The sequence below is a fragment of the Leuciscus leuciscus genome (genome assembly GCF_965113295.1).
Source record: "Leuciscus leuciscus genome assembly, chromosome: 5".
NCBI lineage: Eukaryota > Metazoa > Chordata > Actinopteri > Cypriniformes > Leuciscidae > Leuciscus > Leuciscus leuciscus.
The window spans coordinates 44,034,898-44,049,457 of NC_138729.1; the positions used below are offsets into that span (position 1 = coordinate 44,034,898).

General features: G+C 36.5%; 2 protein-coding genes across 4 annotated transcripts in view; one reads left to right on the plus strand and one right to left on the minus strand.

Annotated features, from left to right (window-relative positions):
* taok3a (TAO kinase 3a) overlaps positions 1 to 9,775 on the plus strand; it is a 70,666-nt gene extending 60,891 nt beyond the window's left edge. For all 3 annotated transcript variants that reach the window (XM_082170221.1, XM_082170220.1, XM_082170222.1), the window contains exons 14-20: positions 1,391 to 1,627; positions 2,095 to 2,223; positions 2,591 to 2,794; positions 3,910 to 4,149; positions 4,740 to 4,952; positions 6,984 to 7,166; positions 8,535 to 9,775. In XM_082170221.1, the coding sequence (XP_082026347.1) occupies positions 1,391 to 1,627; positions 2,095 to 2,223; positions 2,591 to 2,794; positions 3,910 to 4,149; positions 4,740 to 4,952; positions 6,984 to 7,166; positions 8,535 to 8,696 (1,368 nt within the window). In that variant the 3' untranslated portion in view covers positions 8,697 to 9,775. The remainder of the gene's footprint in view (positions 1 to 1,390; positions 1,628 to 2,094; positions 2,224 to 2,590; positions 2,795 to 3,909; positions 4,150 to 4,739; positions 4,953 to 6,983; positions 7,167 to 8,534) is intronic.
* Positions 9,776 to 9,780: 5 nt separating this feature from the next.
* On the minus strand, positions 9,781 to 14,229 carry pebp1 (phosphatidylethanolamine binding protein 1). Its single transcript, XM_082170400.1, has 4 exons — positions 14,032 to 14,229; positions 12,797 to 12,906; positions 12,590 to 12,690; positions 9,781 to 10,369 (listed from the first exon to the last, which is right to left on the minus strand). The coding sequence occupies exons 1-4, from the start codon at positions 14,164 to 14,166 to the stop codon at positions 10,152 to 10,154; spliced, it is 564 nt and encodes a 187-aa protein (XP_082026526.1). The 5' UTR covers positions 14,167 to 14,229; the 3' UTR covers positions 9,781 to 10,151.
* Between the last annotated feature and the right edge of the window lie 331 nt (positions 14,230 to 14,560).

The window sequence follows — 14,560 nt, forward strand, 5'->3', positions numbered from 1 at the left end:
ATTGCCTGTTCTGGCAACACATTAATTCCATTAGTGTCAGCTCCACATAAACATGTATTTACCTTTAATCTGAAATGGTCAGAAGTTGAATTCGAATCTAGTTAGGATTGCCCATCTGTGTTACCTTTAACCTGAAAGTGTTTCTTTCATTATTTTCCATTCTTTTTTTGTGACCTGGCCCAGGGCTTAGTGCTATCACATGCCCCTTTGGTGTGGCTGATAGGGGCATTTGGGCAGAAAGTGATTGGATTGGTGACTGCGGTTACAGTGGGGCTACTGATTCAGGGTGATTAGGAAATTTCCCCCTTCAACAGGCATCTCATGTGACTGGCCTACTAAACACTGCTTAGCCCGCGCGCAGGGCCAGGCCTCTCTGAGAACCTCTTTCATTCATGGCGCACCTGCGAGGAGAGAGGAGAAGCAGTGTTCGCCCTCTTTCTTTATCTCCATCCCTCTCTCGCTCTCTCTTTCTCTCTCGGTGGGTTTTGAGCGAGTGCTTTTGGGGGATGTAGTGCAGGCGACTCTCAATGTTCTCACGGGTGGTTTACTTCGCCAACATGTTTGGCATGAGGAGTTCAGGTGGGAGTTACGAGAAACTCAACGAACAGTTTGATCTGGACACGCCCTTCTTCCAGGTTTGTCTTCCATGGTTTTACAAAGTCAAGGGAATGGTGGGAGTTTTCTGTTTTCATTTATATATTTAGTCGCATCAGTGACATTCTAGATGTAGGCAAAGGCAATGTTGAGATGGGTAACATTCACAATTGCATTTTTTCCTCTTTGCCAGGATTTTCCTCTTTTTGTAATTTTTCCATCATGCTTTATTTGAATTTGTCAGTATAATCATACAGTGCTTGTGATTTTTAACGTGCCTTTGATATCACAATAAGTTTTAGTCTAGTGCTGTTGTTGATTTCAGGGCTGCTTCTTTTTGTTCTACTATCATAATGTGAAAAGACGACACTGGTGATGATGATGTGAGCTTGCGATCTGGTCACCCAATTTAATGGACGACATCTAATGATTTATTCCACTGGACTGCACTGGGAATCTCTCGTTTCTCTTCCTAGATCCTTACTTTTTTCCTGTCTATTTTCATGGGGATGCTTTATAAACAACCCAACAGTTATAGGTGCCAGTAGGGAGTAAAAGTGAAGAAAAGAGGATATAGTTGAAGTATTCAAGTAGGGAAATGCCTTTAACTTGATACCTCATTTTGAATGATCTGACATTCTGATGTCTTTCAAATTTGGTCAAACTTTTGGTCACCATCATCCAATTTCCAGGTCTTCCTAAGAACTGTGGGTTGCTTTTACACTTTGCTACACTGACAATCCTAATCATCTCAAAAGTTACCCGTCACCCTCTGACCGAGTTCTTCTCCATCTAGGTAACGCGTCAGATACACGAACATGAGCAGGAAAATGAGCTCCGAGAGCAGATGTCGGGGTACAAGCGCATGCGACGGCAACACCAGAAGCAGCTGATCGCTCTGGAGAACAAGCTGAAGGCAGAGATGGACGAGCACAGACTGAAGCTCCAGAAAGAACTGGAAACCCACGCCAACAATGCCTTCATTGAGCTGGAGAAACTCGCCAAGAAGCACGCCATCCAAACGGACAAAGAAGTGGGTGATCTTTCTTTATTCTTCTGTTGAGACCCTGCTGTTTATAGTTACTAGCCAATCAACTATTGGCTAATTGGCATGATGTTGATTGCAAGTAGTGATTGACCAATGTGTCATCCAGTTCTTGGACTTGTATTGCTTTAACATCTTAACAATAAATTCTATATTATAAAATCCCTGTACAAAGAAATAAGTTCAAAAGTTCACGCAGGTCACTTGAAAAAGACCCCAGTTAATTTATGCTTTTCCATATTGCTTGTTAAACATGTAAATAGCTACGGGATGAATGCTAATTATTCATGCAACGTATGTTGATTAGTATGTTAATGAAGCCTGAGAGAAAATAGGACTGTGTGGATCTTTTTAGTTAGTTTTCTTCAGGAGCTGTTTTAAAATGAGAGAAAAAAATAATAATTAGTGATAAACTGAAGTGTTGATATTTATGATAAATTTGTTACATTCCTCAGATGAAAACACTGGCAGCTGATGAGAAGAAGTTCCAGCAGCAAATCATGGCCCAACAGAAGAAAGAGCTCACCACCTTCCTTGATAATCAGAAGAAACAGTACAAGCTGTGCAAGGAGAAGATCAAAGAGGTTCATGTCTACATACTCAAAGTTAACGTGAAACTAAAAATGACCCTATTTACATCAACTGTTTTCTTAATTCCTAAGAATTTTTGTTATTATTTTATCATGTAAACTCAAAAACGACTTTCCTGTTCGACTTACCAAGCCCTCTAATTTTATGATCCAGTCAATTCCTAAATGTATAAAAACATTTCATTTCTCATATATTTCTGAATATCATGTTTCACATGAAAATGTCACATTACAGAAGTAATTATGTTGACTTAAAAAGAGGGTGATCCTGCTATAATGAGAACGTTTAGTCAAAAATCAATGCTTCTTTTAATTCCCCTGTCTCGTCTCATGGTCTTTGTGATTTTTTTGTTTTGTTTAGGAAATGAGTGAAGACCACAGCACGCCTAAGAAAGAGAAACAGGAGAGGCTGTCCAAGCACAAGGAGAACATCCAGCACTCTCAGGCTGAAGAAGAGGCTCAGCTCCTGGGTCAGCAGAGGGCTTTCTACGACAGGAACTGTAGGGCCTTCAAACGCAAGATCATGGTCAAGAGGCACGAGTTTGAGCAAGAGCAGTTACGAGAGGTGGGGATGAAATCCATCAAGTCAGAAAAAGACAAATTACTGCCTTGTACTCTGTATATACATTTCAAAGGTTTGGGGTCAGAATGTTCTTTTTTTTTTTATACAGAAATGAATACACTGAAGACTAGAGTAATGATGCTGAAAATTCAGCTTTGCATCACAGGAATAAATTACATTTCTAAATATATTAAAATAGAAAACTTATTTTAAATTGTAATAATATTTTACAATATTACTGTTTTTGCTGTATTTTAATCAAATAAATTTAGCATGGGAGAGAATAAGAATCTTCTTTCAGAAATCATAAAATCTTACTGACCCCAAACTTTTGAATGGTTTTGTTAATGCGTACATGTACATTCCTATGAATCGTATTTGGGGCTTTTCCCAGGGTTAATGCAAAGTTTGAACCTTTTCTCAGGGTTGATGACTCTTTTCAATTAATCTGATTTGAAAATAAGTAACGCAGCAATGTGCAAATCTCTTAATCTAGCGCTTTAATCAGCAGGAAACCTTCGGAAGTATTCCCGGGTCGAAACCCATTTATGGTCTATAGAACAGCAAACATGTTGATGCATAATCCAGTGTTTGCCATTTTGGTTCCTGAATCCTGGTCTTAAAGCTTCTAATAATTGTGAACCACTTATCAACATCTCCTTATACTATTATGTTTCATGTATGTGTTCATATACCTAATTTTACTCTTGTAACCTTTGTAATTCGTCCCCAGAATGGTTTGTTGAAAAGGTGTTTACCATTACTTTAAGTGTTCTTAGTGATCAGATGTTAAAGGAGGTATCCGAGCCTTATCTAGGGACTATCATCAGAGATATTTATAGAGACTTCATAGAGACTGGCTCTTTTGAGCAATCACCTGTCAACCACAAAATACACCTTAGCCAACCTAGCAACTCCCTAGCAACCATCTTATGTATCCACAATGGATCATGCTAAAAAAACACACACAGAAAACACCAGCCATTAATATTAGTAGATTTAATAGAGAGGCACTTTTATTTGAATAACTGCAGTTGAATTAGCCGTAGAGAAAATTGATTCAATTTTTAATTTTATTGTAAGCTAATGTAATATTTTCTGTTTTTCTGACTGTTCAGGAGTTAAATAAGAAGAAGACCCAGAAGGAAATGGAGCACGCCATGTTGATCAGACAAGACGAGTCGACTCAAGAACTTGAACAGAGGCAGCTGAAGACGCTACAGAAACTTCGCATGGATCTGATCCGACTGCAGCACCAAACGGAGCTGGAGAACCAGATCGAATACAACAACCGTAGAGAGAGAGAACTGCACAGGAAACATGTGCTCGAACTACGGCAGCAGCCCAAGAACCTCAAGGTACCATCAACTGTGGAATAACATTTCTTATTACTTAGCTATATATAGTGTGAATTTAACCTACAAAATCTATGTAGGTCTCGTTGTTTCTCTGACTGTGGTTGCAAGATTAACCTTGATTTATTTTAGAAACTGGGTAGATATTAGGAACATTTGCAGGTCAGTAGAGACTGATGATGATGTTTAATATTTAAATTAAACGGTTAAACATTTAATTGCATAGGCACTTAACACATTTAAATCTAAAACTGCGGTGACACTTTATAATAAGATTCCATTTGTTAACGTTAGTTAACTTCTAAAGCATTTAGTTCATGTTAATTTCAACATTTACTAATACATTATTAAAGTCAAAAGTTGTATCTGTTAATATTATTTAATGGACCTAAGCTAACATGAACTAACAATGAACAGTTGTTTTTGTTAATTTTTTCTTAGTTAATGCATTAACTAACGTTAACTAACTGGACCTTACTGTAAAGTGTTGGGAAAAAAAGCAGCAGGAGACAAAACGCATATTAGATTATCGTTTTTGTCCTGAAAGGACTGTCAGTTTGTGTTTATACAACTTTGAGTTGTGTCTCCTGCAGGCTATGGAGCTCCAGATAAAGAAACAGTTCCAGGATACGTGTAAAGTCCAGACGAAACAGTACAAGGCCCTGCGGCACCATCAGCTAGAGGTGACCCCCAAAAGTGAGCACAAGACGGTGCTGAAAGCCCTGAAGGACGAGCAGACGCGCAAACTGGCCATCCTGGCCGAGCAGTACGAGCAGAGCATCAACGAGATGATGGCGTCACAGGCAGTGAGTGAAGAAAGCACACTGTTAATCATTATAATGGCCAAGAGGAAGCATCACATCAACTGTTGACCATTTATTCTAGTATCTATGTGAGATCATTATAAGGTGTATACAGATTGGAATGACATTCACAAAGCATTTAACGTCCATAATTTGACACATTTTTGAGTGAAACAGCGGATAATAATGTAGTGATATTTGTTATGCAATTTGTTTTTGCCAAAGTATATAGAGTGCAACAGTCAGGTTCTGGAAGTAAAAACTCCTTTCATTTTCTGCATAGGGAAATAGATTTTTTTTAACAATAACTTCTAAACCTTTTAAACGCAGACCTGTTGTGTGCTCCAAGTTAATTGATGGTATATGGTTTTGTCGAAGCTGTCAATCCGCATTTTCAACTTATTTTTTAAAATAATCCTGTTTAACTGCTGGATTTGTGGTGAAAAACTACATTACCCATGATGCTATACAGAAAATTCCACCAATCATAGTCTCGCAGCGAGCAATCCAGTCTTCATATGCTCTTAAAAAAAAATATATATATTTACGGTATGTATCATTAATAAATATATATATATATATATATACAGTACAGGCCAAAAGTTTGGAAACATTACTATTTTTAATGTTTTTGAAAGAAGTTTCTTCTGCTCATCAAGCCTGCATTTATTTGATCAAAAATACAGAAAAAAAATGTAATATTGTGATATATTATTACAATTTAAAATAATTGGTTTTCAATTTATTATACTTTAAATTATCATTTATTTCTGTGATGCAAAGCTGAATTTTCAGGATCATTACTCCAGTCTATCACATGATCCTTTAGAAATCATTCTAATATGATGATTCATTATCAAAGTTGGAAACTGTTCTGCTGCTTAATATTTTTTCATAACCTGTGATACCTTTTTAGGATACTTCGATGAATAAAAAGTAAAAAAATTAATTAAAAAAAATATAAATCTTTTGTAACAACAATATACACTACTGGTCAGTAATTTGGGGTCAGTAAGTTTTTTTTCTTTCTTTTTTTGAAATAAATCAATACTTTTATTCAGCAAGGATGTGTTAAATTGATAAAAAGTGATAGTAAAGAAGATTTATATTATTAGAAAATATATTTTTATTTTGAATAAATGCAGTTCTTTTTAACCTTTTATTCATCAAATATATTTGGCAGCAGAACTGTTTCCAACACTCATAATAAATCAGAATATTAGAATGATTTCTAAAGGATCATGTGATAGACTGGATGTCACATGTGACTCTGAAGACTGGAGTAATGATCCTGAAAATTCAGCTTTGCATCACAGGAAATAAATGATAATTTATAATACATTGAAAACCAATTATTTTAAATTGTAATAATATATCACAATATTTAAAAAAAATTCTGTATTTATGATCAAATAAATGCAGGCTTGATGAGCAGAAGAAACTTCTTTCAAAAACATTAAAAATAGTAATGTTTCCAAACTTTATTTTTTATTTTTTATTATTATATTTCACTATCATTTTTAATTTGATTATTTCATTCGCAATGCTTTGTGGGTTTGTAGTTCTTTTCCTTTCTCTAAAGCATTAAGTATGGTCTTGTACTTTTATCCAAAACTTTTTTGCTTCAAATCTGTTAACTCTTAAGTTTGTAAGGTTGTGATTCACCCTGTATGGTTTTGTTCATGGAAAAATGTATGGAAAAAATACTTCTAGAACCAATGCTGCTGAAAAAGTGGGCGGAGACTAATGCACTCTATTAATGTATAGATTCAGTTTGATTTCATGTTGTCTTCAAGATGCAACACACAGTGTGTTATGTATAAGCTGTTTTGGAAAAGCAAAAAGTAAGTAATTGTTTTGTTGATAGTTTATGCAGATTTTAAATTAAACATAAAACAAGGCCTCCCTTCTGTTCGAAATTCCAGTCTCGGCCCATTGCCCGTACAAGAAAGCCATTGATGGTTTACCAAAACTGTGCTGTAGTGTCAGCAAACCGTCTGAGGCTCACATATGCACGTGTGTGTTTTTGTGTAGCTTCGTCTGGATGAGGCTCAGGAGGCCGAGTGCCAGGCACTGAGGCAGCAGCTGCAGCAGGAGATGGAGTTACTCAATGCGTACCAGAGCAAGATCAAGATTCAGACCGAGGCCCAGCACGAGCGCGAGCTGCAGAAACTGGAGCAGAAAGTCTCACTGCGCCGAGCGCACCTTGAACAGAAGGTCTAGCACTCTTATCATCCTCTTATTTACCCAGACTCTAATTTAGAGTATTTTATCATCAATAGTGGTGGTCTTCCAATATAGGATTTTCTAGAGAGCAGGGTATTTAATCAGCAGTTTATATAAATATATATTAATATAACATTTATCATCACTCTGCCCCCTCTCCACCAATAAGCTGGTGTGTGGTGGGCGTTCTGGCCCGGTATGGCTGCCGTCGCATCATCCGGGTGGATGCTGCACATTGGTGGTGGTTGAGGAGATTCCTCTCTTCCATGAAAAGCGCTTTGAGTGTAGAGATAAATGTAACTAATTATTATTAACACTTTTTCTTTATTTGTGTTCAAATTGTGGTAACCTTTTGTAATATCTTTATTGTATTGTATATTTAATGTAGTAAAAAGGCCTATACAGATTCAATGCCAAAGTTTGGGATCAATAAGATTTTATTTTGAAAGAAATTAATACTTTTAATAATTTTATTTAGCAAGGTGCATTAAATAAATCACAAATTATAGTAAAGTATATATATATATATATATGTATATATATATATATATATATATATTTAAAATCTTAACATATAAATCATGGTTTCCACAAAAAATATTAAGCAGCACAACTATTTTGAACATTGATGATAATAAGAATTTTTGGAGCATTAAAACAGCATATTAGAATGATTTCTGAAGGATATACACTGAAGAGTGGAGTAATGATACTGAAAATTCATAATAGAAAATAAATTGCCTTTTAAAAGATATTAAAAATAGACAATAGCAGTATAGCATATATATGTGTGTATGTGTGTGTGTGTGTGTGTGTGTGTGTGTGTGTTTAATATTTCTTTTACAGCATATTTACCTTAAATTTGACTCTTTAATCTCAAAATTTGAGATTTCATAAAAAGGTATGATTACCTACAGCCTTGTGCATCCATGTTGCACAAAAACACTCGTACTGTGATATTGCTTCTATACAACAATTTTATTAACAGGAAGTTTTAATATATGCTCTCTGCTTGTCCAGTAAAATTAGAGGACTGGATCCATCCCTGAAAAATGAACATAAGTGGCACCGGTTCGTCAAAGGTCAATGGGACAACATGAGCCCAAAGCCAAAACAAGAGGGATAGGACATACAAAAGCTACTTTGCTCCATTATATGGATTATTCATTGAGGTTAAATATTACGAATCCAACTTGCTAATGTGTGTAATGAGTTTATCGAGTTTTTAGCAAATTAAAGGGAAGAAGCCTTCATTTCAGGAATGATGTAGTCTAGCATGGAAAGATCTGTCCTGTAGGTTCCTCTACATCTCTGTTGGTTTGACATCCTTTTGTTTGAGCTTCTGTCTTGTGTTCATAGATTGAGGAGGAGCTGGCTTCTCTTCAGAAAGAGCGCACTGACCGAATCAAACACCTGCTGGACCGCCAGGAGAGAGAAATCGACGCCTTCGACATGGAGAGCCTTCGTATGGGTTTCAATAACTTGGGTGCTTTGGACTACCCTAAAGATGACTACAGATGAGACCATAACACTCCACCATCTTCGCTCTTTCCTGGTCGCACACCTTTTTTCTTTCTTTTATTTTTTTAGCCGTTTTTGCTACTGACAGTCCGATCAATCCTCACAGGCCTTACACATGTGGGGCGCCCTCTGCAAGACAACATGCTGGATAACGTCCTTTAGTTGTCTCTTTTTATATAAATATTATATACGAGACGATTAAATGTGTCACAGTGTTGATGTCAATGTTTTCTCGTGCAATGATAACACTTTCGGTGTAGCTAAAATTACAATGGAGATTTCAAGACAAAAGCAATACAAACTAGGGGGTTTGCATTGCTCATTTTAATCCAGATGCACTCGTGCACAGTTTTTGTTCTTTTTGCAGATGTTTTGATGGACGAAGTGTCATTTAAGAATTTTTTTAAACTGTAATTTTGTTTTTTGCAGCCTAATGCCTCTCGCTGCTTGAATCCCTATTTGGTATTTATTCATCCAGAAAAAATATGAAAAATACCTTTTAAGTATTGAAGAAATTTGATAAAGTTTGCATATTAAAACAATGTACATATTTGATAGGTGCATCTGTGACTCTGAGATTCTTATGGTATTCCACCATTTTTTTCTTTTTTGGGACAACAGTGCATTCATATGTACAATACCATAAATCACCTCAGCTGAGGTGCACAATGTGAATAATACATATGTGAATCCTAAACTCGTGGTACCTGCACAAAGGGCTGAAGGGGAAGTGACATGTATTTTGTGTATAGAAGGATTTATGGAGAACTTTTACTTATTTTCCTATTACATTTTAACTGAATTTCAATTTCTTTTTATAAATATACATACACATCTATATATAATAAATGTTTCACCACCCTTTCCCTCCTGCAGTTACTGGTGAAATTGTCTCAATGGCCTCTTATTCCATGATTCTGTTCTCTCTGCATCTTCTCCAGCTGTGTATTTTCTACAAAGTCAAATTAGTGAATAAAAACGCTTTACTGTCGCATGCACTTTACATTGTTTTCAGATTAAGAGGCATGATTCTGTCAGAGCTTTTAATTATATTTGTAAATAAAGTGCTCATCACACAAGCAACGTCTTTCCATAGTCTGATTTAATTATCCAGGGTTTATTTTTCCCAATGTGTTAATTTCCAGTATATAGTGGTGAGAAATTCATGAAATTAAAGGTGCAGCCACAAAATACAACATAAATTTGACTAATTCATATTCAAAGGTTCTGAAGGTAGCCCAAATGCTTTCAAGCGAAGAGACACAAACGGCATAGATTGAAGGCGCTTAATTTCAATTCAACTAGGACAAAAGATGACTTGAATTTCACAATTTCTGCACCGCTTTTAAAGCAAAACACAGTTTCTCTAGTTCATTTTTGAAATAGCTGAATTGAAAATATACCGAGTCAAGCTCTGACCAGAATAAACGGCAATAACTTATTCTAAATGGTCCTTTATTTGCCAGCCAGCTGTTCGTAAAGTTTGGGCACGTAGTCGTCCCACTCTGCCTGGAAGCAAGACCCAGCGAGCGGAGCACCGAGGCCGTATTTCTTGCGGAAACTCTGGATTTTGAATTTCCCGCGGTTGTCTCCAGAGCGATTGGTGAGGACGTGTTCGGTGCAGCTGATGCTATCAGACTGCTCGTAAACCAGCCACAGGTAACGATGGAGACCTGAGGAAATCATACGCAAGTGTTACTCACTATTGATACAACAACTTGTGTTATTCTGCTGATTGGATCCAATATATTCAGCAACATTTAAGGCAGTCAATAGGTGTGTTTGACTCACCCTCATTCCAAACACGCAAGACTTTTGTTCATCTTCAGAACACAAATGAAGATCTTTTTGATGAAATCTGAGAGATTTCTGTCCCTCCATTGACAGCTACGCAACTACCACTTTGATGCTTCAAAAAGTTCATAAAGAGATCGTAAAACTAATCCATATGAATTGAGCGGTTTAGTCCAAATTTTGTGGTAGAGACACGATCGCTTTATATGATGAACAGATTTAATTCAGTCTTTTATTCACATATAAACATTGATCAGCGAACATAAACAGAAGCTCAACCGAACCTGCTTGAGACGCGAGAACAAACCTCATTGGTTCTTGCTGAAGCTCATACGTGCTACGTAACACGAGAATGAACCTCATTGGTTCTCACACGTCAAACGAACATGCTTGAGCAAAATGTGTGATTTGATGAATTTTTATGTGAATAAAAGCCTAAATTCAATCTGTTCATCATATAAAGCGATCGTGTCTCTTCAGAAATTTTTGACTAAACCGCTCATTTCATATAGATTAGTTTTACGATCTCTTTATGAACTTTTTGAAGCGTCAAAGTGGTAGTTGCGTAATGTGTCTCTGTCAATGGAGGGTCAGAAAGCTCTCAGATTTAATTAAAAAGATCTTAATTTGTGTTCCAAAGATGAACGAAAGTCTTATAGGTTTATATCACAGTGTTTGCATACTTGATCACAGATGAAGTGGATTGCATGCAATATTTGTCAACTTCACAGACATTTTCATGTACTAACAGTAACACTTTTCTTTCAATACTTTATGTACTGCTTTCTGCATCGTCTGTAACATATGCCTATACTATTTAAATACCAATAAAGCAGAATCTATATTTTTTTGCAGTTTTATTTTATAAACATGATGCAATATAACAATAAAATTACATGAAAATAGTTTTTTACATTTATAAAAATACAAACTTGCGAGCGTCAGCAGAACTGAAGAAAAAACATTAAAGGGACAATGTGTAGCTTTTTAGGTATTTTATTATCTAAAATCTATATTTTTATTCATAAATATGCCCTCAATGGTGTACAAATACCTATGCCAATGTTCAGACTAATCCTCGTAAACGAAGAATTTATTATCTTTATATACATGGGACGGGTAAGTCCACGGAGGCTTCCATGTAGTTCCGCCATCTTGAAAAACTATAATAGCAGAGAGGGACAAAAAGTACTAGGCCAACGCGTTTCCACAACGCGTTTCGTTCAGAGCCAGCGTCACGTGACTGAAGCCAGCAGAAGCGGAGGAGCAGAGCAGTGAGAGGCGCTTGTCACTGCCGCGGCAAGTTTAAAAGGCTGCACTGCACGGTTATTTATACACCGTTCATTCATACATACATATGAGTCACAGGATAAGGAGTCCTCGTCGTCGAAAAAGTCCAAAATAGATCGTAAAAGGAAACGTGACCGGAGATTACAAAAACAAGGGTTACTGTCAGGATAGCTAATGCAGGAGAAAGCTTTCAAAAGAGACGCTGAAGTTTCCTGCTTTCTTCTCGACAGGTAAGTCAATGTTACGGTCTTAATTACAAGCTTTTTTTTCATTGCTTGGTTGTGTACTTTATTATATAGACAGTCGAACATTTATAGTTAAAAGTTAAACAGGCTCTTTGATGAATAGCAGCTATTGAGTAAAGTAACGTTAGAGAAGGCTCTGATGATGATGATATCTAACAATGCACATACTTCAAAAAATATAACGAGTAAAGAAGGCATTACTACTAATTACCATAGTTAATGTTTTTGACAGTCAGTAGTTCATACTGTAACATTCTTTTTTTCGTTGTTTCAAGTTTCAGTTTGTTTTAAATAACAAACATGTTCACCCGAAGAAAAACTCGAAGTGCTATTATAAGACATCCTGTCATAGCTTTTAGGTACATAACGGCTACCGTAGATGCAACGCGCATTTGAAAAAGTGAGGCGCTGGAGAGCATTATTCGTTTGAATGCAAAATACAATTTCACCACTAGATGGGAGAAATTCCTACACAATGTCCCTTTAAGAATAATATCTGGCATGCACTGCTTTAAGTCAGATGGCATTTGGCCGAAGTCGAACACACCTAAACTGAGCTCTCACCTGTTCCCTTCGGGGGTCCTGCACCAACGTAGTCCGACATGACACATCCGCTGGAGATGTCATTTCCTTTCATGTTGACAACAAGGAAGTGGTGCCATTCCCTGAGATTAAACGCAACAATAACGGATTTCAATATCCTGACTCTAACCTTTAATCTTTGGTTTAGTTCTGTTACAATGAATATGGCTGATCGATCTGACAACACACCGAAATTTGGGGTCTTTTCGGCTGGGTGCATCTGGATCAGTCATGGCCAATGTGTACAGCTTACTGGGGTCACATCCCTCCCACTCAACGGATGTGGGCCGATTCTGCACCTGCAAAATGAAAACAACAAAGACACACATAAGTAATGTAACAATCTTTTGAGATGACAAACACACATATTACTATACATTCATAGAGCACATTACTTCTATAAATTATAAAGCATAATGTACAAATGTAGATCTACAGCTAACAATTGCTTTACACAAACTTGACAGCATGTATTAATATGTATTATATTTTGTATCTTTATTTTGTATGAATAATGCATATGTTACTTTTGGAAAATTATAACCATGTACAAGTGGTCACCATTTTTTAAATAAATGTAGATTTTTTTGCACTTGAATAGTCTGATTTTTTTTTTTTTTTATGTGGTATTTTAATTAATATGGGATAAAAATGCTGTTTAAATTAAACATTTTTATGTGATTTAGATGTCCCACTCCAGGATGCTGCTGTCACTGCTTAACATGCCAAAAAACATTTATACAATATATATTTATATTGCATTTTATTATATTAATTATAATGCAACACAATTCGAAATAAGTGTTATTGTAAGACGGCAAACAACTGATTTAGGCAACACCGTTTATTCTTCTATGCACTTTATATCCATGTAGAAATGACCATTAGCTGTTCCAGCAAACAATTTTTTTTTCAGCTGGATGTAAGTTAGTATTTCTTAAACTCATGCATATATTTATAATACATATTAGCTTGCACTTTTATTTATTTATAAATTCAGAACACTTTTATCCCGCCTGGCCTAATTTATGTCTTGTTGTGCAGGTCTCTTCTAATACAAGCTGTGGCCCATTAATTTGCAGAGCAAATTTTGCACGAGGTAACGCAGAGCAAGAGAGACCACATTCTGATCACGTGATCGTGGAATTTCTAGACAGATGCAACTTTGGCTGCGTGCGTGCGCATTACATAACTACAGACAAACTGCATTTAATTCAAACCTTTTTAGTCAATGCAAATGCACAAATATAAATAAATGCAAAACTGCATTAAAATGACCCTCCTCACACATGATGCAAAAGCACTGCTGCTAGCCAGCACAAATATAAATGCAAAACTGCATTAAAATGACCCTCCTCACACATGATGCAGAAGCACTGCTGCTAGCCACAAGCACTGGCCTAATTCCTGCATTGGACTCTAACCTGAGTGGGTGTGAACACTTTCCCCAGCGCGTCAATTTCCAAAGAGCCATATTTGACAATTAGAGGCTTGGCTGGCTGTTCCTCCACCTCTGTAAGAGCTAGAGAACCAGTCCATTCAGTAATATCCACAGGCATGGTGACTAACGGCTCTTGTGAAATATAAACACAGCAGAAAAGTCGAGCTTCTGTCTCCCCCTGCAGTTCTTTTATTGTGATTGTTCATTAAACTGTTCAGTGACGGGCATAGCCAATCAACTTGCCGCAGCTGACCATGATCTTAATTTTGATTGGTCAGATGGTCTGCCAATATTCTTCGACCCGCCTCCTGTTCTGATAATGGAAAGTTCGACTCATTTCCGCGAATCGGTTCTTTTGAGCACTTCAGCGAAATTGCTTATTTTCTAAAAGAACACAACACTATAAGACAAATGTACATTAATCATTTAAAGAAATTCTTTGGAAAACTGACAATATGTCTTAGTGGCTTTTTTATTCAGAATGGTTATCCTGTCTGTAGCCATGGTTCATG